At 44.7% G+C, this 25,601-nt stretch overlaps 1 protein-coding gene across 2 annotated transcripts in view; it reads left to right on the top strand.

The window, feature by feature from the left end:
* ABTB3 (ankyrin repeat and BTB domain containing 3) overlaps nt 1–25,601 on the top strand; it is a 165,327-nt gene that overhangs the window by 102,444 nt on the left and 37,282 nt on the right. For both annotated transcript variants that reach the window (XM_069002937.1, XM_069002935.1), the window contains exons 3-4: nt 5,845–6,049; nt 16,622–16,774. In XM_069002937.1, the coding sequence (XP_068859038.1) occupies nt 5,845–6,049; nt 16,622–16,774 (358 nt within the window). The remainder of the gene's footprint in view (nt 1–5,844; nt 6,050–16,621; nt 16,775–25,601) is intronic.

Below are 25,601 nucleotides of genomic sequence, written 5' to 3'. Positions count from 1 at the left end.
ACAGAGCAGCTGGAATCGAGAGTGTAGGGATGGCTCGGGTGGCTGAGGCTGACCTGGTACTGGAGACACAGCTCAACTGCTTGTATTCACCCACAGTGATGTGCTGGCAGGTGTGTACTGCGGTAAATTTGCACCAGTGTCTCACTTTGGTGCAGAAGCCAGAGGCAACAGGAGGTAGAAAGGAAAAGAGACTTAGCTACGCTTTAGGAAGGATGCAGAATGGCTGTGGCTACCAGCTAGCAGTCTGATTAAATAGACCATGGTTTATTGTCAGGGTTATAATTTCATGTTTTCAATACAGTCTGCCCAGAGCTGGTTGTGAGCAAAACCACAGATCCAAGACTTTTATACCGAAGTGTGAAATGAATCTAGGTCAAGAAAATGAGTTTTGCACCTGGCTCACATGCTTGTAAGGGGGGAATCTACTGACCATGACATGAAGTTGGCATCTAGAATGCAGCTCCCTGATGCATACTCCTTCTTTTCATGGTCTGGACAGGACAGAGGAGGTTGTTAAGGGCTCTGACAGACAGACACAACTCCTGTATATGGCTCTGGCCTGCTCTTTGCAGGAGGAAATATTCACCAGGTAGCACAGCAAAGCAGTAACCCTGCAGCTATCAACATGCCCCAGTGCAGGGCATGATTCCCAAGTGCAGACTACACACACAGGAGTTAAGGACAGCTGAAAGGATGACCAGACCAACATTATCAAACTGATGGGTGCTGCCTGCACAATGCTGTCATGCTAGAAACATGGTCTTCTGCTTCTTCACACAGTGCCCCCGTAGGGCACCAGATGGGAAGACAGCTGCGGTGGAAACAGATGCTCCTCTCTCTCCCCTGGGTTTTGAAGGAAAGACACGAGTCAAAGAACTGTGTGGCTCATTTTCAGTGTGCAAAGACATCATTGCTAAGTTTTTCTGGTAGTTTTGGAACATGCTTTTGGGACAAGAAAAACATGAGGTAGGTGTCGTAAGGAGTGGCTGTGTGAGGATCTGTCCATGTCATCCACCTCAGGCTTGTGGTTCTGCAGGCATACACGCAGCTGAATGGTTTTGGCTCTGGCAGTTTATCAGTCTGAAAGTAGTTAGCCTGCTCCTCGGCAGGCAGGATAGCATCATCAGGTCCATCATGGCAGATCAAAAAATCCCACAGGAAGCTTCTCAGACATGGGCATTGGGTATTTGTCATTTTCTTTCTCTTCCTTCTTTTTTGCCTTCCTCTGTCACGCCCCCCCCACTGCAAAATTGGAAACAGATGTGTTATTCTTTAAACATTGGCTCTAACCTGGTAAAAGCAGTGATAATAGCTTTTACTGAAGCCAAACACAGTTTTAAAGAAAAAGGCTTCGCTGGTCACTGCAGAGAGGGCTCAGGCTGAAGCTGCCCACTTGCATGCTGTGTGTTGTATTGCACCCCCATGCAGATGGGAGCAGCTTTACTTTCCCTGTCACATCATATCTTTGGCTTGAAGTCAGCGAAGCTGTTCCTTAAATATTCAGTACTGCCTTAAAGCAGGCCTGTGTCACAACAGGCGCATTACATAATATTTTCAGTCTTTAAATCAAATGTATGTGGACCTTGCGTTCACTGACCATGCTGCACTGACGGCAGCAGCAATGGGCGAGCCCTGCTTTAGTCATGGGAAGGATGAAATGCTGGCAGCTGCAGTGGCAGCTCTGCACACACTGCGGTGCAGAGGTGGTTTCATGGTTTTTGGTAGCTGGTGTGCAAAGCACGGCCTTTCTCCTCTGGGCTGACAAGCTCTGGTGTGGAGCTGCATTCCTGGAGCCCTTCCCCATCTGGAATCAGGGCTGCAAGGCCGTGCCAGCCTGGAGCTTGCCTCTGCCTTTGCTGCCCTCTGGGAGCCTGTCCTCTAGTTCTGGCTTTCCAGCTTTGGCAACAAAAGTGTCCTGAAATGTCCCCCCGCTTTGCTGTTCTGTTTCTTTTTCCTTGTGTTTACCCTGCACAATGTGGTGTTTTCATCTCCCTGGCTGTGCCTGCAAAGCAGTTTGTGCGTTGGCTCACTTGGCTTATGTTGCATAAATTATGGAAGTTTTCATTGAGCTTAATTTTAAAACAAAATAAAATTGGCAAGCTCTCTTGTCAGGCGGATCAGCTCCCCAGTCTGTTCTGCAGGTGGTGGTACAGGGTGAGAATTTGATCAGAGGACGGCAAAGCAGGGATCCCTGCCAAACCCCTTGGGTCATGATGCCACAGCCATCAGGAACCTCATTCATGGAGTTAGAAGGTCAATGCAGCTGCTGGGAATTTTGTTTTAGATGTATTCTTTTTGGAAATGATGCACTGAGGAATTTATCAGCTTTTCAGATGTGTTCAGCTGATACAGCCGAGACACATTTTCAGGGCCAAACAAGATGCAGAAAAGCCAGCAATGCTGTGAGCAGGTAACCTGCCCTTGCAGAGCCTTTCTGTGCTGAGCACAGCCCTGAAGAGCAGAGGTGACTGACACTGATGAAAGGATAGCACAGACTCGTGAAGGGGGCTTATCGCTCTGTGCTTGTCCATAAATTCAAGGTTGCCCTGGTTGTTCAGATGTAACACAGCTTTTACAGCTGGCAAGGAGAACATGAGTAGTTTGGGTTTCCCAGATGAGACTGGAGCTGGCTGTTTGCTGGAGAGCAGACCAGTGAGTCCCATCATTGAGCTGGTTTCATGTCTGTGGGGTTTGGGGTGCCTTGGAAGCAAAGACAGTCTCAGCTCTTGGTACATTCTTAGGAAGGAAATGGAGAAGCAAAAGTGTATTAGCAAGGAACAACAGAAGGAGCAAAACCTGGTAGGGGTTCAAGACGACACACACACCCCTAGAACCAGATGCTGCACTGTGCTGCATTGTACAGAGTTGGCCTAAGTGCTACCATGCAGTGTGTGCATGTGCCTGTCTGCTTCCCCGCGCCTTCTTGGCACTGATCCTGGAGCACAGATACACGGAGGCACGGTCTCTGCCCTGGAGAATTGTTGCTGTAACTGGATGCAGCTGAAGGAGGCAAAGGGCACTAGGGCATGTATCGGATTGTTCAAGGTTACGCTGTGGGATGAAACAGAGCAGTGGTTCCTGTCCTGCCTCCACAACTCTGCCTGTCAGGTACCAATATAGCGGGGCTTTTTATGCTTCCTTACTGTTCTCTGTGAAGCTCAGTGTTTTACAGGTATTGATTTTTTAAGCTTTGAGTTGACCCAAAGAAATAAGTTAACTTACTGATAAAGAAACATTACAATAATTTTTAATATAAAAATTATTTCAAATGTGACCAGAGATAGCATAGTAAAGGCAAAAGAAAGATCTAAGCAAATCAGTTCTTGGTATAATGTAATTAAATGAGGCTTAAACATAAAAAGCATTGATTCAGCTTTACTGAATTGGTATGAATTGTTTTGGGTTTTTTAGGAAGCAGTGGACGAAATACAGCATAAAAGGATGAACTCCTGGTCATATTGATAGGGATCAGAGCTTTGCCTTTCAGCAAGGTTTGCGTTCCTCCGGCCTTGCATCAGCAGTGATGCTTGGCTGCCTGTCCTGCCCACGTCATTCTTGCTGCTACGTTCCTTTCTTATTCACCGTGCAGCTTCCTCTGGTCCTGGGTGTGTCACTGAGGTCACATCACCCCAGTGCTCAGGGACGAGTGGGATGAAGTAATGGTGCTGCCAGAATCTGCGCCTAAATTGCATCTTAATTTTTATTCATCATTCATTACAGAAGTCAGAGGCATTCTCTAGTACCTGCTGTCTCAATCCACTGAAATAAGACTGGCTGTGTGCTTAACTTTACCCACATGCTTCAGTGCTGTAATAGTTTGGGTCTGAAAAGGCTGAATTTAGTGTGTGTCTCCCTTTTCTCTGCCTTTGCTATTACTGTTAAATCTGGATGTTGCAGCCAGCACTTCCATGCTTTTTTTTTTTTTTTCTTTCTGGAGAAAAAGAGATGAATTTACTATCAACGAGGCTCCTGGCAGTTAAATTGGCCTGTGCTAGACTTGGCAGTGTACATCTGCTGTGAGTAGAGTGGGCTGAGTGAAGGAGGTCCCAAACTTTCCTGCAGATAGCCTTGTGCTGGACTGGGGAGTCGTCTCAGAGGCACATCTGTTTCTTCTGCAGACCTGATCCGGCATACTTTCCACATGCATAGTTTCTCTTGGAAATTATGAGCATGCAAAGCTGCAAGATTGGTCCTATCATGGCAATTTTCTGGCAGAGGGAAAAGACAGAAGCTATTTTTAAATTAAGGCTTTGAATCAGAAGAATATTGCAGAGTGAAGCAAAAAATTGTGTCAAAACCCTGAAATCATGGACTCTGCAGTTTCCTCGTGCCAGCGGTTTTCTTCTCTTCATGGTTTTAAGGCTACGTTTTTGGAGGACTGGGCTGAGATTTTTAAGTGAGACATTTCTATTCTCCCTGGTACACATTATCACTGCAGCAGCAGCATTTTCTGTGTGAGTCAGGCTGGAGAGAGGTGATGTGCTGTGTTCAGAGGGGTGGGACTTTGCAAAAACCTGTAGTTCAGCCACGCGCACGGTCAGAGTGGTTCTCCTTGAAGTTTGCCCAGGAGTTCATTATTTATCCTCCCCCAGTTGGTTTTATGCTCCTACCTTGGTGTACATTTTAAACTTCTCTTTCCAAGTTTCAGTGCTCAGAGATCACTTGGGAAAAGCAAGTAAGAGAAAGTGTGTGACTTCTTCTTAATACTGGAAAATTATGTCCTTTTTTTCTCATTGCTTGCTTTTGTGTAGCTTAAGAATGACCCAAAGGGCTCTTGCTCAGATTTTCATTTAAAACAAACCAACTTATTTGATTCGAGATCATTATTTCCCCCCAAAGCACTCTCAGAGTGATTTGAACATGTGAAAAAAGGCAGTTTATAACCACAATTGTTTCCCTGCCTTTGATAGAGTGGTCACTAGTCAAGAAACATAAAATTCACTGCCTCAGAGAGAGATGCTTTAGTTAATTAGTTACAATCAGTGTTGTGCTAAGAGACTGCACTGCTGCTTGCCCATATATTTGCCTGCTAATTTCACTTGCTGGGTTTGCTGATCCCAGTCCACATGTTGTGGCTGGATTCCCATATCTGCCTTGTGAGGGAGCGCCCCAAACTGTGTTGGTGCAGGGGGGACAATGAGCATCTTCCTCTTTGGCTATTTTCTGTGCTCTGGAAACCTGGGGGGCTGGGCAAGCCTACTTCATAGGTTTTGGTTTTCTGCTAACGGGAAGTTTTCCAGGCCTAGCTTGGACTTAAAAACTAATTTTGGTTGCACATTTTTTATATTGTCTTTTAACAATATTTTTCCCCTTTTTTTCTTTACCCACATGCTCATTTGCATCCTCCTGCAGTGCTTTGTGCATTATCTGACTGCCTTCTTCCTCATTCCAAGGGGCTGGATTTCACTGCCCCTCTCTGACCAGCGGCATGCAGCTTTTGGTGCCACTCTGCATGGTCATTTTTTGGGGCTGTACGGTTTTGGCAGCCTCCAAAGGCTGCTAAGTAGGTAACTGTGATCCTGGCTCAGTGTGCCAGTTCTTGTGGTGGTGCTGAGATGGGCCAACCTGGTGCTGCCCACAACACCATCTTTGCAGAAACACATCTCCTGCAGGCCTTTGTGGGCTTGTCTGCAGCCTGGCTATGTCACACCACACCAGGTAAACCACCAGGAAAAGTTCAGCCTGGTGATGAGTAGCACCCAGGATCCTCTCCTACCCTCTACTGTTTGCATGTGTGAAGTCAAATGGAAGGGAAGACCAACCAATGTGCCTTTCAGTTTGCAAACTCAGGGAGAAACTCAGGCTGAAAAACCTGGCACTCACCTGGCTCTTGCTTTTTTGCAGGTGACCTGGTGTCTCGAGCGATGCATCACCTGCAGCCCCTCAATGCCAAGCAGCACGGGAACGGGACACCGATGCACCAGAAGCAGGGATCGTTCTACTGGGAGCCAGAGGCTCTCTACACCCTCTGCTACTTCATGCACTGTCCACAGATGGAGTGGGAAAACCCCAACGTGGAGCCGTCGAAAGTCACGCTGCAGACTGAGAGGTAAGAGCCTCTGCACGGTGCTTAGTGTCATGGTGAGGATGTTTTGTTAATAAATCAGCCCGGCTGGCTAATTGCTAATTACAGCCTGCGCACGAGAGGCTGCGGAGCAGTCTGGTTCGCTTTAGGATCACCTCCTTGAAATCCGCTTCTCTCCCCGAACTCCTGCGTGGCTGAACCAATATATATCAAAAGTGACACCCAGTGGCTACAGACAGCAAATTGGTTCCAGATGTGCACTTGGGAGAGATTTCCTTTTCTTTTCGTTGTTGCTCAGCTATTCTGTGTTTTGGAAAAGAAAATGAGAACTTCTATTTCTGGCCTAGCAGGTTTGGGTTTAAATGTGGGGTTTTTTTCCCTATGTGTTAATAGGGCTCAACAGCTGTGATTGGGGAAGTGGAAAATGAATAGAGTAGTGTGTAGAAAGGAGAAGTCATTAAAGATGCTGGGCTCCAGCTGCACTGAGTAACGGGGCACAGGAGTGACCTCGGGGCTGCCCTGGCCAGGGATGTGGCAAGTGCCAACTGTGCTGCTCTTGTCGCTGCTCCAGGGATGGGTGGGGGAGGCACACCTGTGGCCCTGTCCTGACTCAGGGTCTGATGTAAGGTGAGAAGGAGATGCCCCTGAAGCTGGCAGGCAGGGTGCCCAGCGCAGGGGACAGATTGCTGACCAAGAAAAGAAATCCATCTCCTGTCAAAAGCCCAGCAAACCCTCTAGTAAAACATGTCTGCAGCTGTGTGCTGGGGCACACTCTGCTGGTTCCGTGCCACACCCCGCCAGCTCTAAAGCAGGCATCCCCAGAGCAGAGATGAGAGGAGCGACTGGTGCTTAGAAAGTGCTGGATATGAATTTTTAGGATGGGTATTGTGGTGATGCAAATGCAAGCTGGTTTGTCAGGCTGGGCTCCACATTTACATCCTAGAGTATGTATTGCAGTGTATGTATGAGCCAAGCTCTGATCTGCACATGGGGCCTGGCTGTTGTTTCACTATGAGGTCTGCATCTCGAAAGCAGCATTTGAGGGTCTCATTGTGTGTGTAGTTGTAAATGGTATATAATATGATGTCTTAATTGAAATACTTCTGTATTAGTTGCAGAAGAGCAGAATATGAAATTCTGGCATAATGAATGTTATAATGATGTTACTGGGAATTTTGCCATTTGCCTTTGGATGGCATTTTGTTTCTTTTCAAGTTTGGGTCGCTCCGTGAGCATGTTTGTCACTTTTTGTTCTGTTATTTCCAAAGTATGAAAAAAACCAGAAGGGAAATGACAAGAATCCAGAATTTTCTTTTTTTTTTCCTAAATTATTTTTAATTTCAGGATTTGTCATCCAGCCTTCCTATTGTGGAAGGCCTAACTCATGTCTAAGAGTGGTTAGGATGCACAAAAAAAATTTTAAAAAATTAGAAAATACTCTCACCTGTAGTTCCTATCTGTGGGGATAATGCCACTGGAACCAGAGGAAATATAGGGGTGAATAAAGCTGAGCCTCTGGTTTTGTAAAATTTCTTCAGACTTCGCTGTGCAGAAGTGAAAAGGGCAGGGCTATTTGAAAGATCACTTTCAGCATTTGCTTTAATAGGTTTTCCTTTCTCTGAGGTCGCCTTAACACATGTACTCTTTGTTACAGCACTTGAAATACTGATTATTTAAAATGATTGCTCCTCGCTTGATTTTGAGTACTCCATCTGGCAGGACGCCTTCCCTTGGCAGGGCAGTGAACAACTGCGGCGTGCGGTGAGGGCCGGAGCAAGTACTCGGTGTTATTGCCAAGAGCCTGTGGTCACTTCTGGAAGGAGCAGACACATCTCCTGCTGCCTAATCAAACATGCATTAGTACTTAGTGCTGGAGTGGGAGCGGTGCAGGGCTGAGTATGAGCCCGGATATTTCCATGGAGCTGAGCTCTGGAGTTTCACCAGCTGGATGTAACCATCCTGTGCTGCTCAGAAAGGAGAGCAGTGAGGCTGACATCTCTGTAGTGCTCTGAGGAGCTACTACCCATTTCCCATATTTTGGTTTTTTACATGCAGTCATACTTTGTGGTCCACGACTTATCTCTGGTGCTTTCAGTTTCCATGCTGGGGGTTTGAGCGTTGCAGGGAGATGGGTTTGTTAAACATGACACATTTATATGCAAAATATTTGCAAGATTTGTACTGTATCTTTGTGCTGTATTTGCTCTCCAGCTGCGGCAATTGCTTCTATTTTGTAAGAAGCCCCGAAGGAAGCAAGAGGGTCCAGGCATCTTTCCCCATCCTTGGTCTCCCTGTGTCCCTGCTGGTGCAGAGAAGCCAGGACACTGTGGATCTGGCAGTAGGCAGTATTTTCACTAAATAGGACTTGTCCTTGGCTCTTTGTGAAGCCAACCTGGCTACTGTCTTGGCCCCTTCCTCCCTGACAGTGCAAGCCTAGGGTAGAGAGGGTTGTGGGATGCAAAGAATTCTCCCAGCACTTGCAGGGCTTGGTGGCACCATGAGACCATCCCATTCTTCCCACTCATCTCCAGCCCACCTGGATTTTGGTCTGAACCAGGCTGAGCTGCAAAGGCTGTACATGTCCTCCTGCAGAGGCTGGATATGGGAGGGGAATCCAGTACGGTGGCATTGCTGTCTGGCTTAACACTTTCCAGCTCAGAAAGCAGTACCTCCCTCAGAGTCTTGGGGGACAAATGAAAAGGGATTTTTACCTTTGAATAAATCCGGCACTTCGTTTCTAGGGAGCGTTTCTCTCTGTTTGCTCTTCATGGAGGTAAAGAAATGAGAATGCAGTGTTTTTAATAGTGTTTATCTTTACAGAAAATAAAAGGGAAAAAATGATTATATAGTGAAACTCTTGTTGCAGGGGGGGCTGCTTTCATGGGAGTGGGAGGAATGGAGAGTGGCCAGAATTGCTTAGAAAACCTGAAAAATGTTCCCTACTTCCTAAATGCCAACAAACCTAACCATGAGATGGATGTGTGATCCCTTCCCACCCCAAACTCATGCTCCTTCAATCTGGCCACTTTGGCAGAGGCTCTCTGAGTTTTTGGCACCAACACAAGCCAGTTCTGCTGACCCCGGATACCATGTAGATGGCTATTTTGGCAGGCATGGAGGTACAGGGAGAGGGTGGAGCTCTTCGTGGGGTCCCCTTTCCCTTTTGTACCCAGCTGGAATGTGCTGGAGCCATTTATCTTGTGCTGGGTGTTGCCTACAAAAGCAGTGCTCTTCTAATGCTTCCACCTGCAGGAGGCTGTGGATTATTTTGGTTTGTGATTCTTTTGCTTTCCTGGAAATGAAAAAAAAAGAGAAAGAACTGTAGATGATGGTACTGTTGTCAAGATTTCTTTCTTGCTTGCTCCTTGTAGCTTAATAAAAAGATCTGTCTTGTGGTTATGTTTGGCTTGTCAGCCCCTATAATGCTTCCAAAATTATTGCAAGTAATTTCTTAAGCACCGGAAAGTGCAGAATCTGTAGTTGCAGATTTGTGTGATGTTTTTTTTCCTTAAGTGGTTCCTTACCCACTTTTATCCACAGCTGTATTGACAAAGTCCTCATTACTTCCTGACTTGCCATGTTCCCCATTAACAACTCGTTGAGAAGCTGTGGCTCAGCAGCTCAGCCCGTCCAGAACCACCCATTAATTCTGCTCACAGGCAGCAAAGTCCCTTCTCCAGTGCTTCCTCTGCTGCTCCACCTTGGAGGAGCTTTAGCTCCTTTTACCACCTGGCAGCTGTTAGCTTTTCTCCTCCAGTCTTTGAGCTGATGGATATGTGTCTGCTTTTAACCTTCTTTTCACTTTTCCTTAACTATTATTCCCTGTATGTGGAGCAATCCCTTAGGAAATTCCTGTGGAATGTTATTGCTTGCTTTTCATCTTTCTGCCTGCCTTGCATGCTCACATGGACACACACACAAAAAGATACATGTTCCCTGCACGTGCATACACGTGCTAATTGTAGACTGTGGTCATTCATGATTAATGGAAAGAGTTTGGGTTATCATCTCAATTTTGTTTCATGCTTCAGATAGTTATTAGTATAGCTGGCTAATTAAAGGGATGCAGTCCCTCTAATGAGAGGAGTGTTCCACTGCTATAAAATAATTTGAACTCTTTCAGAGTATTTTCCTAACTGCTACAGCTATGTGTGTAGTACAGATTATACCTACAGAACAGTTTCAGTAAGAAGATAACTAGGGAAAAGTGTCCCTGATGTAAATTATTATGTGGTACAAACTCCATGGGTAGGGCAGTCTCCAGCAAAGACCAGAAGAGAGGGGAGAGAATGGTGAGGAATGCTAATGAAAAACAGGTAAAGCACTGGGAATACAGAAGTCCTGCAGTGAAACCTGAGTGAACCTGTATATGCAGAAGGGATTACACGTGCTTGATGTGCCAGTATGCCATAGGCCCATGTAACCCTATCTATTTTTATCCACTGTTTGTTTCGAAACTTCACATAGTAAAGCTATAGCCTTGCTGAAGTCAAAGTTGAAACCAGGGTTGATTTGACTTGGAACCATGAAAAGAAATCCCAGTGCATCCTTACCTAAATCCTCTAGATGTGCATCCTAAATATCAAACTTCCCACTTTCTAGAAATCCCTTCAGCAATGTTGCTGGAGCTGCCTGCAGTGTGTGAGATGGCACATTACGTGAAATAGTTCAGGCATTATTTGTAGCTTGGCTGTTACATAGCATATCCTTGCTGCACTGAGTCTGTATTTTACATCTAATTTACCAGCTGGACTTAGGCTGTCCATGGAATGGCTATAGCATTTTTTAGATAGAGAAAACTGCGTGCAGCCCTGTGAGAACAGCATGGTATCCAGGCCGTTCTGTGCTGCACTCTGAATGCCGTGTGTCCTCAGGGATTTATGCCATTGCCAGTCGTGTCAAATCTGATGTCAAAACTGCCAGTGAAATATTTCCCCGTTGTGGTTGCTGGCTGAGTCATCACTTTGACTCAGTTGTGTTTCAAGTCTTGGCCATTTATGTTTTTAATGGGGGAAAGGCAGCAGGGACAGCTCATTCCAGCCCTGGATGCGGGTTCAAAAACCATGATTAGCAGATACCCATTTGTGGACTCTGGAGCACCAATGTCTTGGTACACAAAAGCCTAAGGGTAAATCCTCCATCTGCCTAGGCAGGTCTCATGAGGTTTGTGTGAGAGCAAGGAGGTTTGATCCTTCAGCCTGAAAAAAATGCAGAGCTGGCTACTTGGGTCACTCTTAGCTGGGCTTCTGGCGGGGCAGAGCAGCTGCCTAGCATAGAGTGGCTGCATGAACTCACATAGAGCATCAGTCAGCACTGCTGAGTTTCTGGGAAGGATTGGGACTGGCAGCTTTTTGAAGGCATCGAGAAGTATTTGCTCCCGCTGGAGACAAGTAGCTTATGGTGTAAATATAAATGAGTTTTGCAGCCCAGAAACCCATCTGAAATGTGTGCTCTACATTGGAAAAAACCATGCTTTTCTATCTTTCAATAATGCTGAAAATGGACTAGCATTGCATATATATTTTCATCGTGTGTTCCAAGTGAAAACTTGTCAGAACTTAGGATGCTTTTCAATTCATATATTGGGATTTACTTTAAAAACCACCCATGAAAACATAAACAAACCAAACAAATATAAAGAGCTTTCTACAATGTTAAAGTTGCTGACTCATATCTGCCAAGAAAAAGCATCTCCCTACCTTTATCTAGATAGGCTTTTTTCTCATAGAAGTACAGCCTTATGCTTCTGAGGACCACCTTTAACTCTTGGTAGCTTTTGCAAATTTAAACAGCAGCAACATCTGTGTACCCATTTGCCTGTCATTGCCACAAAGGTTGGCAGTCAGCACTCCTTGGCTGGAGTGAGAGAAGAAACTCCACACCTACCCCACCACCCTCCCCTAGCAGCCAAAAGATTCTGCAAACAGACATCATCCAAAGCAATTGAACCAAGTTAAAGCAAAGTCAGGTCTATTCAGCTGTGTCCACTTCACAGCTGGTGAAGCTGAGGGAGGGACAACAGGAGGTAGCTGGGGGAATTCATATCTGAATAGGATTAGGCCTCAGGAATTTCTCTCTTCCCATTGTGACTATCAAGCCAGTCCTTTCCCTAAAGTTTGATTTAATATAATAGGCAGTGAATGAGTGCATGTGGTGGGACAAGGGCTCCATAGGTGTCTGGAGAAGAGCAATGTGAAGTGCCCCTGGAAATAAAGAGGCTCTTGTGCTGCACTTGAAATGATGATTTTTTTCCTTGGAGCACTGTGATTGTCTGGGAATCTCTAATGTGCACTGATGAGCCCTGGGACCTGGAGCATGCTGCAGGCTCTGCTGGGAAGAAGGGGCTGGTGGACCATCCAGGGTTTGTGAGCCTGTGTGAGGAGCATTCAAAGGTGATGAGTGTCCTTACTCTCTGTAGGGGAGAGGGGGCAGCTGGTGAGGGGAAGAACTCCTCCAGCTGCTGGAAATAAGGAGGGAGTGGTTGTGTGTAGTGGCCCTGCTCTGGGCAGAAGGTGGACTATGAAGCTGGTCAGCGGCCAGCAGGGATTCTGCACCCTACAAAAATGGTAGGAACTGTGACAAACCAGGGCCAAGAATTATTTGGAGCTGGAATTTGTCGGAGTGCTGCCCCTAGTGCTTTGCATTGCAGCAGGTGGTGTCCAGCCAGGAGCTTCATCCATCTTCTCACAGACCCATGCAAAAATAATGAAGCATCCTATTGCATTTTATGGTGCACATTTCTCATGGTCTTCCACCTGACAATTTCTCCTGTTTATATACAGGTATACTGCTACCATAACAACAATAACAATAATAGTACTACTACTACTGCTAATAGTAATGAAAAAGCCTGAATTATTGCATATGCATGACAGAAATTCTAATATCTCTGTGTGCCAGCAGGTGAGGGAGGGGGAGTGGTGGGCAGCCAAGGAAGGCTGCATGTGGCTCTGGAGGGAGTGCAGGCTTTAGGGAACCCCTCATGCAGTTACATTTACATTCCCCCCCATAACATCTGCTTTTCAGATGAGTCATTTTGTAATTCAGAGTGTCCTGGAGACATCAGCCTCACAAAACCAAGATAAGTTTGAGGTCTGATGGGGTAGGGAGGGGTCGTTTACCCACTCTAGAGGGAGGGTGCTGGCAGGGAGCTGTAGTGTGTGAAGGCAGCGGGGAGAAGGACCTCTGATAGCCAGGACAGGAGCGGATGGTGAGGATTTGTCCCCTGTGGGGAAGTGCCAGCAGGGTGTAACCTGCAGATGTCTTCAAGGCATAGGAGCTTATGGGCCCATGAGCTGTCCAAAAATGGATGCGAGAGGAGTGCTGGGTGGTAGGAGGGAACAGGGAAGGATGCTGCCTGGGAGGAGGAACCAGAGATTGAGAGGGTTGGTGGGGCACTCATAATTGCCTTCTCTGATGAAGTAGGAGAAGGCATATTACAAGAGGAGCTGGATACCCCCTTGCCAAGGACAGGGGGACAGGGCCCAGGGCCCAGAAGGGTCCAACCCTTTGGGGATCTGCTTTGTGTTGGCCTCCCCCAGCCCTCCCGCACCTCCCAGCTCTTGTGTGTGGGATGGGAATTGCTCTGTGCAGAGACCTCTCCCTGCATCCTGATCTGGCATGTTTTTCCATTTAGATGTCAGCTCAGGAAAATACAGGTTTGTGCCAAAAACCATCTTATTTTTTTTTTTAATTACTTAAGTCTGTACTTAACTTTAAACTGCAGGGAATTAGAGGATGGATGCATGCATTTCAAGTTAAGCACAGGTACAGAGCAGGGCTGGAGGAGGAGGTCAGAGCACGTACTCACCTGCAGCCCAGGTAAGGTGCTTGTGCAGCAGCTGAGCTGCTCCTGATTTCCCATATCCTTCAGGCAGAATCAAGCCCAGCATGTTCCCACCATGGTTAGATTCATTTAATTAAGGCATGTGCTTCCAAAACATGTAACTAGGTGACTTGTCTGCTCTGGAACACAAAATTACTGAATTCTCCTGGTTGGAAGCTGCCTTTGTACCAGAGATAAATCAGGGTATATGCCAGTGATGTGATGCATTTGTCTAACCCATTTTCACACAGTGCCATTTGAGAAGTGAAATATTTCTTGCTGATGTCACATTGTCTTGTGGATTATCACACCCTTATAACTCTGTGTTCCTCTTTGGCACACAAGCAGTATTTAAAAGAAAAAAAACAGCCCTTCACATGGTGCACAGACTCTTGAAGGGTATTTTTAACCTATTGCACTCAGCCATATTTGGTTCTCTTCTCAAAATACAAATTTCCTGACATGCTGAGATATGCAGTGATGATTTTTTTTTTCCCCCTTGGAAAAAGGAATGTAATATATTGTGAGCAAACTCCATATCCTCATCTAGGGACTGAAATTGGACTTTATAGAAAATTTCCCTGCTTCTGCAGAACACTGATTCTCTTTCCTCTTGGGATTTATTGCACCAAATAGCCGTGCTCATTTCTATTTCTCTGTTGAAATTTGCAAGACTGGGAAAGGGAAAAAAAAAGCAATTTTATAGTGCAATTATCTGAGTTCCTGTAAATATTTTTGTTTGCTCCTTACTGTGGTGGGGCAGATTTTATGCTGGGTGAGTTTCTGACCTGCACAAGAGGAGGAAAAATTGTGAACCCCTGGGCCCCCTGTTCAGCCACAACTCTCTGCTTTTCTGTTTGCCCAGCAGATGTTACAGGAAGGTCCTGTACAAGCCTGTCTTCATTTCTCTGATCCAAACTGTGTTTACTCATGCAAAACATAACCTCAAATTGAGTTTTCCTTTAGTTGTATTCCTAGAACCAAGTTACGTCTGTAACTACATGCAGTTTTACACTTCCAGTGTGATTTGCAGCCCCCTTTCTGCTGTTTGCTCAGCAAGTGATGAAAAAACTCCCACTGATCACTTGTTCCTAGCTACTTAGTGCTTCAAAACAGGATTCCTTCTGCTCTGAGGATGACCTGGGGAGCAGTCACCTTCCAGGAGCAGATACACCTCTCCTTCCCCCCTTTCCTTCCTCTGACTCCCACCACCCTCATGACAAATTAGCGGGGTTAGGAAATTGTTTCACGGGAGCTGTGGGAGATGATGTTCTGTCCTTATCTGCCTCCTTATGTGGTTGTGGCAGGTCTGGGGAGAGCAAAAGCCTCAGAAACAAATGCAGCCTGGTCTTGAGGTGACAGTGATGTGTTTGAATAGAAAAATGATGGAAGTGGCAACTCAGCCAAAGATGTCATATTTCAAAAAGAGGTTGTTCATTTCAGTGCCTGTGAGATTTGGGAACACAGTCCTAGTGTCCTAGGGAGAGTTTGTGGCCTCAGGGCTTCTCTGTCCTTTGGCGCTTCTGAAGTATCTCATCCCTCCTCAAGAATGTTAATATCAGAGCTATGTAAAGCCAAGTCCTGAAAAAGGGAAATAAATGCATAAAGAGCTAAAAATAGGAAAAGGATATTCCAGAATCAACATCTTCTTAAATAATTTTTCTCAGGGTAGATCCTTTTGAGGTAAAGTTGTATATTTAAAATGTAAAATATTTGCCTACTCTGCACCTAATACAGACTTTTTTTCCTTCCTCCATGAAAAGGGACCACAGAAGGAAAGGCAAGCAAGAGACTTGCTGTGACCTTCAAGGTGTTCAGCTGCAGTTATTTTATTAGTTTTGTCTCCAAAATAGGACTTGAAGCTATGGTTTTTACTTATGGTTTGGCATCTTTCTCTTGGTTCCCAAATAGTTCTTAGCATAGATGGAGTGAACTATGTGCATGCCTCATCTACAGCTTGGGCGGCTCTTGCTGGGACACGAGGCTGTCCAGGTATTGTGGAGTGAAGGACCATGTCTGTGATAGTGTGCAGACTCTGTGGGGATGTGGCCCAGAATCCCAGCATTCACTTTTGGGGGTAGTTTTGTATGTTTTTGCTCACTTGGCAGAACAGCTGGCACCCAAAGGTACAGAAGTTTGATAGTGCTAAAAGTGAGACTGAGCAGTCTGATTTCTGACCTCACTCACAGATAACCTTCACGTTGGCTGCAAAGTGCCCCACTTCCAGGGCTAAGCACAAGGTGCCCATTGCATCGGCAGGAGATGCTGGAGACTTCCTGGGGCATTGCCTTCCCTCTCCATCCTTGCATCTCAGTGCTGGGGCATCCCCTCTCTCTGCCCACGGCCGTTCTCCTGTCCCTATTGCAAAGAGACAGGGGAGTGAGCCCAGGCCAGCGTGTCAGCCAGAGCGGGACATGGTCCTGCCAGCCTCCTGCCCTCTTTTTGGGATTATGTGAAGGATGGGAGGAGGGCTTGCCAGTCAGGTGCACTGACCTCGCAGGAGACCCCATAAATGAGCATGGCTCATAAATCTCACTCTCCAGATAGTCCTGCTCTGGAGACAGGGTGAGACATCTTGATTCAGACCCATTTGAAAATTGCTGAGCTGGTTTGCTCTCCCATTCTTTCGTTATCCTTGCTCCCTTCTCTCTGTGTATTTTTATATTCTCACACACATAAGCACACACACGCACCCCCCTGCTCTCTGCTTCTCTCTACCTGTTCCTGTGATGCTAGTGTGCTGTGGCACTGATGTCTGTGTGCTCCCCCAGGCCGTTCATCGTGCTGCCTCCGCTGATGGAGTGGATTCGGGTGGCGGTGGCTCACGCGGGGCACCGGCGCAGTTTCTCGGTGGACAGCGATGACGTGCGGCAGGCGGCCCGGCTCCTGCTGCCGGGAGTTGACTGCGAGCCTCGGCAGTTAAAGTAAGTCCACGGAATGCAGATCGGCTGCTTTGTGCTAAACGTGTCTCTCTTTCCTGGTGAGCAGCGGGCGGGCAGAGGGCTCTGTTGTTGCCTGGGGAGGCGCAGGGATGCTCCGGCTCGTCACTGCGTGTGTTGCAAAATCAGCTCCTGGTATTTGCTCACATCCGTGGATGAGCTGGTTGCATGGTAATGGGTGCCTGACTATCTCACAGCTGGATCGAGCCCATAATCTGCTCATCAGAGCTTACATGGTGGTGGGTTTTTTTTTTTCCCCCCTCTTCCTATTAGGTTCTGCTTGCTAATGAAGGGCTGAAACCTTCTGCTAATTATCTGATTCACGTTGCTTTGCTATAAAATGCCAAAATGTAACTGGCAGGGCTGCAGATATTTTTCAGGGCTTTGTTTTCAGCATTAATGCTTAAAGGCTACATTTAAACTTAGAGGTAAGACTACTTCTTACAGTAAAATTGTATTTTTCATGCTAATGTCAGTTCAAATTACTTGTAAATGTCAGCCTAGATAATTTGACTTTTTCGTGTTTCAGATGTGACCTTTTAGTTTTCTAATGAAGTCTTAAAGTATTTATTGCCAGGATATGTTTTTATTGTCTGTTTTGCCTTATTATTATGTACTTGGATAAAAGTACATTCTAGGACTGTTCTGGAGTCAAGAATATGTTTGCTTTTGATGTTCATATGAAAAGGCATTCTGAATCTGCCAAAGCAGAAATGATTCACTGCTGTTGCTTCACAAATTTGTACTTAAACCCCAATTTTCAGCAGTCTGCCTCTTGATACAGCAGTAGATGCATCCTTTCCTGCAACACAGAAAGTAGAGGGCTGATTTATGTGATTAGCTGTGACAACCTGCATGGGAGCAGCTGCCTTCTGCTGAGTCTGGCCTTGACATGCTCTTTCACCAGAGTGTAATACTTTACTTCCAGATCTGCATAGGCTTTTTATAGTCACAGCTATTCAATATTTAATCGAAGGAATATATGGAATTTCAAAAGCCAAATCATGAGCGTTTCGGATTTCAAACCTTGGCTGTAATTGCTTCCCTTTGGTGTGACCACCTTGGCCCTCGTTTCCAGAAGTGCTGCATTCTGTGTCCCTACTGAAATGTCAGGACTTACAGATATAGGTGCTACACACTGTCTGAAGACTGGGCACTTGGTTCTGAAAAGGCACAATTAATTTAATACCTCTCCAAGTATTTAGGTAGGATTGCAAGTAAGACAGTAATGTTTCTATTCCGTATCCTTTGTCTTAAAAATTAAGGTAAATACAGTTAAATACTTGTGGATTAAAAAACCCCACAGTATACCACCCAAAGTTGTATTTTGACTCTGTGTGTGTGTGTATATATACATATATATATATATATAAAATCTCATCAACTGTTAGACAGTTTTACAGGAGTTTCAGAATAATTTGAACTTGTGGAGAGTTGTATTATACTGCAGAAGAATTTATTAATTATGAGGAACAAATCAGGATTTAGTTTAAAGTTGCCATCAAGAATTCATTTCATAAGAATACAAATGATTGTTTTTGTCCTGCTTGTCTTAAAAGTGGGACTGAGCCTGGAGAGCACAGCCTGAGATTAATCAGATGAGAAAAAAACCATTCCTGAGACAAACTCTGAATTTTAGAGAGACCAGCCTTTGCAGTGTGCCTGTATTTGACTGCAGGGGCTGGATTCATCCATTGATGTCCCAAAATGGCAATCTCTCTGCTGTGCTGGCAGATGAGTGTTCGTGTACCTTGGGTTTTGTTTTGAGGTCTGTGCCTACTGCTGGCGTAGTGCAGCAGGTTCTTTGCGTAGCTGCAAATAAGACCCTGGCTCCCTGTAATCCTGAGATCAAAGAGAAGACTGAGCTTTTCTGAAGAATAATGTGAGTCATCAGGATGCTAATTTGGAACTTTGCAGCCTGTAATTTTTTATTTGTATTCAGCAGACCCTCAGCACTCCTGATTTTCATAAGCCAAACATCACCACTTCACTCCTTCCCATTAGGGAGGGTGTCTTTCCAACTCTTAACTCCTCAAGGAGCATCAATTCCATAAATTCTAACACTGGAGGAGGGAATACAGCAACTTTGCAGGGGGTGGCTTTTCAAATAAGCTGTGTGACGGACAGAAGCTGGAGGATTTTAAGTGCAGTTAGCTTGATAAATATTGTGACTTCTATAGGAAGGGTTTCTTAAGTAGAACCTTGAAAAAGGTTCAATTTCTAGGCTTTTCATAGCTATCTTCTTTAGTCCCTAAAATATAGAGACCTGAACCCAAAAGTTCCCATGGGTCTCGGGTGATACTGCATCATTCCACAGTGTTGATTCACAACCTGTCATTGCAAGTGCATAAAGCAAAATCAGCTTCCAGACTGGCAAACATGCATATGGGGAAAGGGAGAGATTGGCAGGATCTCAAAGGCTGTGAAGTTTAGGATCAGTTCGGATAAAACTCAAATGTTCAGCTTCGTATCTGAACTACAGCATGGCGGTCTCCCCACAGATTCACTTCCCAGCGCAATCACATACTCCCGCAGTGAGGTTCCCATTCTGTGGCTTTGTAAATCATCCCTGCTTTTTTCCTGCCTTTCATTCCTCTCTTTTGCCTTTTTTCTGAGCCTTTTTAAAAAATCCATCGCCTTAATCTCTTGCAATGTTTTCCTTTCCTGAAAGAGGAGCTGCTCTTGCTCTGGGTAGAGGAGTGAGGGAAGCTGGAATCAGTCAGGAGCTGCCTGTCTCCTTCCTGATCTCTTTTCATTTTACAGCAGCAGCAGATCTGCTAGAAATTTTCTTGCCTTTTGCCAGCTTTGGGAGATGAGTAGGGACGTAAGTGTTCACCTTTCCCTAGGAGTGAAAGCTTTAGACAGACCAGTTGTTTCCACCTTTTGCAAGGACATAGGTTTCACAGATGGGTTGAGTGCTGGATGCACAACAGCTCACTGAGATGGCAACCCAGGTTGTGTCCAAGATATTGTCATAGTGGGACAGCACCCTTATATACAGCCTCACCTATACACAGGCCCTTTGGGCCTCCTGAGGCAGCTGGATGTTGTCAGTTGAGAACTGTGTGCAAGGTGGCTCTCTGCCGGCATGAATCGTGAACAGGGTGCTCTGCTCCCTATTCTAGACCTTAATGAAGGCATCAGGGATGAAGGTAATACGTTGTCAGAAAGGGGCATGGTGGTAAAAACTATGTTGACCTTCCTTTCTGTTGTAGTAAGAAGCCTGCACAGACACTGTCTGTCTGCAAACAGATGTTGGCTTCTCCTCATCATCACATCTGCAAGGGATACCTTTCCCCTTGTTCCAGCTAAACACAGGAAGCTCTTTGCACGCCTTTCCTTCCTCCATTCTGTGGGATGTTTGTTTGTTTAAAACAAAGCCCAGTGTGCTAGGCATGTGGTGGGGAGGATCACTGGTGCATGACTGCATCTGGGGACTGGAGGCTGATGGCAGAGAGACAGAGAGGAGCATCCTGTGTTGCTCAGCACGAAGGCTGCTGTGCCTTTTGTCACGGTCAGGGACTTCATTTCTGGTGGCAATATATTGTGACAATCCTAGAGGATGTGAAGATGGTGGAACACCTGTGAGAGGTCTGCATCAGTGCCAACAGAGGCCATCACCCAAGAACTTAAGTGAATACTTTGCCTCTAGTTTGGGAGAAGAAAATCCTGTTGGAAAAGGAAAAACAAGTAATAGCAACAACGTTATGAAAATGGAAAAACACTAATCAAAAGAAGATAAAATTATGCAGCTTGATGTACTCAAATCAGGATGACCAGATAACCCCTATCCCAACGATGAGAAAAAGCTGCCTCACATAATCAGGGGGTCAGAGGGAAATATTTTTAACAAAGCCTGCAGTGATGCCATAACTCTAAGGATTAATAATAGTAATGCCCAACATTTGAAAAGGATGAAAAATGATCCAAGGAAAATTCCAGGCTGTTAGTGCAAGGCCTTTGAATGTTTTTTTCAAGCAAAGACTGATTAAAGACATGTTGTTGAGGGAAAAATGAGATAAAATGTGACACAGATTTTCTAAAGATAGATCTTGCCAGGCTAATCTAATAACTTTTTTGATAAGATAACTGATTTTCTACCCCAAGGAAATCCAGTACAATTTCATCTCTTTGGACTTGACTGAAGATTTGATACAGTCCATGCAGGGAGCTATTAAGACAAGAAGACAGGGGTTAGTAAGGAAATTGGAAGGTGAGCAGGGGCTGGCTTCAAGAGAGGTGGCAAGGGCTAGGTTGGCTGAGATGGGGTTGCAGGGGGACGTTCAGCTCTCATTCTTAAAAACTGGTATTTTTTAATTTCCAGAAAGGGTTTTGGCACAAATCTTAGCAGTGTGCTCATGAAGTTAAAATTTCGCTGATGCCATGATGCTGAGAGGCATTGTCCTGACAGAGGAAGTTTGGGAAATCATCCAGGAAAACGTGGATGACCTTGAGGACTGGGACAAAATAAATGGGATGAAATGCAGTTTTGCACAAATGGAAGGCAAGCATATTTTTAAAATAAAAGTATACAGGGAATATGTAACATATACACTATATATGCAGCCCAATATATACTATATTGAGAGCAGAGTATTGGAAAGCTGGTGGTAAAGACTGTAGAGCAGTATTTAATCTCAGAATGATTGTAAACCACAAGAGTGGATTTTTCCTCAGCCATGAAAAAAGCAAATGCATTTTGAGACTGCACTGGGAGAGGTATTTCCAGCAGAAACAGAAAAGTGTTGGTGCCACGTGAAAGTGGTAGGAAGTGATGTGGAATCACAAATCCTGTGTCCTGGTCAAAAAAATATTCACTTTGGACCAGGTAGAAAGAACTGGGCTGGGGCGATTTGATTTTTTAACAAAATGTTCTCATGGAGGCAAACTTGAAGAAAGGGGCTCATTCAGCTGAGCAACGTGTGTGCTGAGGGAACCTGTGGCTTTTCTCCAGAAACACATCAGGAGTAAACACTATGGAAGGAAAAATACACTATTTAAAGGGCAGCATGGACACAGGAGTATATGAGTATTAGCTAGTCATGAGTAAGTTCACACTGGAAGTGTAGACGTATCGAAGTCTTGCTGCAGCATAGGACCAGGTTTATTAACCTCCAGTCCCTCAGCTGCTGCCCTTCGAAGGGTTCACCCAGTGCTCAGAATTGCATTTAGAACTGTGATTCAGAAAGGTCTCTGGGCAAATGCAGGCTCTGAGTGCCTTAGAAAATCTGTCTTCAATTGAAAATCAGTCCTGATTTCCAATTAGCCTTGTCCTGGGAATACCTAAGTCTGCTTTTCTGTCTGGGACCATCCGTCTTAGTGAAGGCTCTTTAGGAAAATTGGATTATCAATCTCAAAAGCAAATATTATTTGAGCATCCTTGGCTCATTCTAGAGCATTTTCTTAAAACTATGGAAAGGGGAAAATACAGTGATGTAAAGGGAAGATGTGTTATTTTGCTGTTTCAGAGCAGTCTGTACCATTTGCTGTGTCATCCTACTGCCGTACCGTACCGTACCATACCATACCATACCCATACCAATCTCTTACTTGAAAGTGAAAGCAGAAGAGTTGCATCTAATGTTTTATTTATGGAAATCCTGTGCTTGTACTAGAGCATAGAAATATAAATGGACTTTAATAAACAGAGATTAGAAAACAGCAAAAAATATTTTCACTGCTCTTCCATCTCTTAAAATGTGTTGGGTAAGGGGCTGACTTTCTGGAGAAAAGTATAAAGTATAAAATTGCCAAGAAATTCTGCTATTTAATTAGATACAGCTGCTTTAAAGTAGGAATGGTTGGTGTTTGCCTAACTTCTTGAATGTCCTTGCTCTTCCCACAAATTTTCACTAATCTTTTAACACCAGCCATGGCTATTGCTGTAATTAGATACAAAAATGTGAGCAGTAGCAAACAAGCTACTTGACAAAATCCAGCAGTCCCTTGGGGCAGATGGTGCCAGGAGATGAAGGAGATTTTATTACTTAGAGTTAGAGCATGGGTTTCTGAGGTGAATCTCAACCTGTCCTGCCAACTGTCTGCTTGAAGACAGCAGTAATAAAAAAAACTACTGAAGGGGAAGACCTGGGCCTTATGTTCTCCTTCACTTTTAGGGCAGAATACATTTGCATTTTTATGGGCTTTAGGATCCAGCCTTCTTTTTCCCATTGCATTCAGCATCATTACTGCTGTCTCGTATGCTCTGTCCCTTTTATTGCATCCCTGAATATATTACATGTCCCTATATTACATTCCTGAATACAATAATCAGGATACAGATAACACACCGTTTTCCATTCATTAGTGAAGACTTGTGCTATCTATTTATATGAAAGATGAATCTGTACTGAAACTTTCCTATGGCACTGTGGCCTTGTTCAAAATCTGAGCTCAGATTTAATTTTGAACATGGTTCCTGACCTATATACACAGAACTGGAGTATTAAGACTGTTTTGAAATATAGATTTGGGTCTTGATTTGATAGTCACATCACTTTTTTTAATGTATTTTCCAGTATTTGTAACCAGTTTATTCTCAGACCTTTGACAAGAATGAGAGGTTGGATAACAAAATTCAGCATATTTTTTTCCTTGTCTTAAATTAGCTCCTGATTAAAGTAAATGGAGATACTCTATTTCTGCAATAAAAAGTAGTGCTCTTCATCTTTGATCAACTTTGATCAGCATGTTTGTTCTTACATTTTCCTCTCCCCAAAACTGAAAATGCAAATAATTGTCTCAATATAGTATTTATATTGCAGTTCTATGAATATCAGCATTATAGTCCTTTTTAAAGCACCATGTTGGAAAAAAGAGTGCTCACAAATTTAAATCAAATTGTCTGCTGCTCCCACTCTCACTGTTTGTGTCTGTAGTCTCGCTGAAGAGCCCCAGGCAAGAAGCAAGACCCTTTTGTGCAGCCCAGATCAAAACAGTGATCCATGACCCCAAGAAATTCAGCATTGCAAATGCATGTATATTGCTGGCTAAAATATGACTCCTTCCAGGCTTCCAACCAGCTGAACTATAATTTCTGACTCAAGACCTCATTCATATTTAGGACAAACTGAATAAATTCTACAAAGCTGAAAAGATGGACTTAATTAGTAAATTATCATTCTTTCAGTTGAAAGGGCTGGTGATCAAGTCCCAGGTGGACAAACAAGGTTCTGATGCTTGGCTATCTGTTCATTTGAGCCAAGGGGAGCATTTGTCCTGCTGCTCATCACAGACTGCACTCCATTTCTTTTAAATCAACTGCATCTACCAGTTACGATGGAAACACTTTGCCTTTGAATCATCCATTTTCCCAAATGTATTCAACCCATGAGTAACTTATTAAAGATCTGCACAGACTCTCTCTTAGCCGGTCGGAGTGGAAATGAAAAAAACCCATCCCTTGTGTTTAAACCGCTGCTGTAGAAGTGCTGCATTATGTTTTTATAATGTGAGTTTGGGAAAAGAAAAACAATTTGCTGTACTGCTAGGACCCATTACAAATGAAGAAGGTTATCTTTGAGATTATCTTTGACTCCTTTCAGAGGTTCAGAGTATGATGGACTGTCATGGTCACCATGCAGTGTTTGACAGTGACCATTTGCAAATAATTAATGTTACCATGGCATTCCCCATATAAAGCCACAGTCCATTTAATTATGTGCAGTGACAGCACTGTAATGATCTTGAAGATAACAGCTGAAGAGGCAGTATCTGTCAGGAATTAAAAGAGGACTTGGAGAAAATTGTATTGCACTGTAAGTTTAAAAATGTGGTCACAGTTTTACTGCAAATAAAAGATTGAGATTATTTCACTTGTTTCTGATTTTCCTTTTATTTATAAAGGCAACTGTTGTCTTGATTCACACTAGGGAGGGAGAGAGTTGACAGGCTGTGTGGTTGAACCCCTGTATTAGAGGGGTGAATTTGCTGTTGAGCACAAGGACTATGATCAGTGTACATTATTAATTCAAGCACATTATTTCTCAATTCTGGGAGTGGGAGTATTGTGCAATGGTGGTGGTGGTGCCAAACAGCCAGCCCAGCCTCACAGGTTGCTAGATAGGGAAGATCAGAATGGACTCTGTCTTTAGAGAGACATTATCAGTCTCAGAGGATGTTGGTCAGTCCTCCCTTTGTCACTGTATCACCTCTGGGAGACCTCAAAGTTTGCCTGACCCAGCCAGCATCTGGTGTGATGATGTCCTGCCATCCTGAGATTGTCCCTAGGTAGAAGAGGAGGAGAAGAACATTGACCCCTCCATCACCTTCTGTTCCTCCCATCAGCCTTCCCAGCCCCTTTGATAAAAATGCACCTTTTCCTGCAGGATGAGGTCTTGGGGAAAAGATGACCTGTGTGATGCTGGTGGCTGGCAGACTCTGGCAACAAACCAGGGTGGCCTTGGAGGGGACATCCTGCTGTTGGGCTGGTGTCAGCCTCCTGTGCACTTGGAAAGATCACAAAGACTTCTTGGCAAAAGGGCCTCGAACTGACAGTGGAGCTGGGGAAGTTTCCAGCTCTGTTTTCATGTAATGCTCTCTTCCCTTGCTTAGCAGGCACAGTTTCACATCTCTAAAAAGTGACCCTATATATTTAGCTGACTTTACTGTTCCCTGTCAGCCTTACGTTTCAAGCTTTTTCCCATCCCTTTCCCACCTCTTCAGAGCTTGTCAGTGTGTTTGTTTTAGCCCAAAGTTAAAGAGTCTTGTGCGAGTCAAGCCTGGGAGTCTATTCCCTTCCTCTTTTTTTTATCCTTGCATTCTTTAATGTTTGTCATTCTGGATGGTGGACACAATGGAGCAGTGTTCCTTA

This window comes from Aphelocoma coerulescens, chromosome 1A (genome assembly GCF_041296385.1).
Source record: "Aphelocoma coerulescens isolate FSJ_1873_10779 chromosome 1A, UR_Acoe_1.0, whole genome shotgun sequence".
NCBI lineage: Eukaryota > Metazoa > Chordata > Aves > Passeriformes > Corvidae > Aphelocoma > Aphelocoma coerulescens.
Note: the sequence above shows the minus strand (reverse complement) of the source record. Positions and strands in the feature narration are given on the sequence as shown.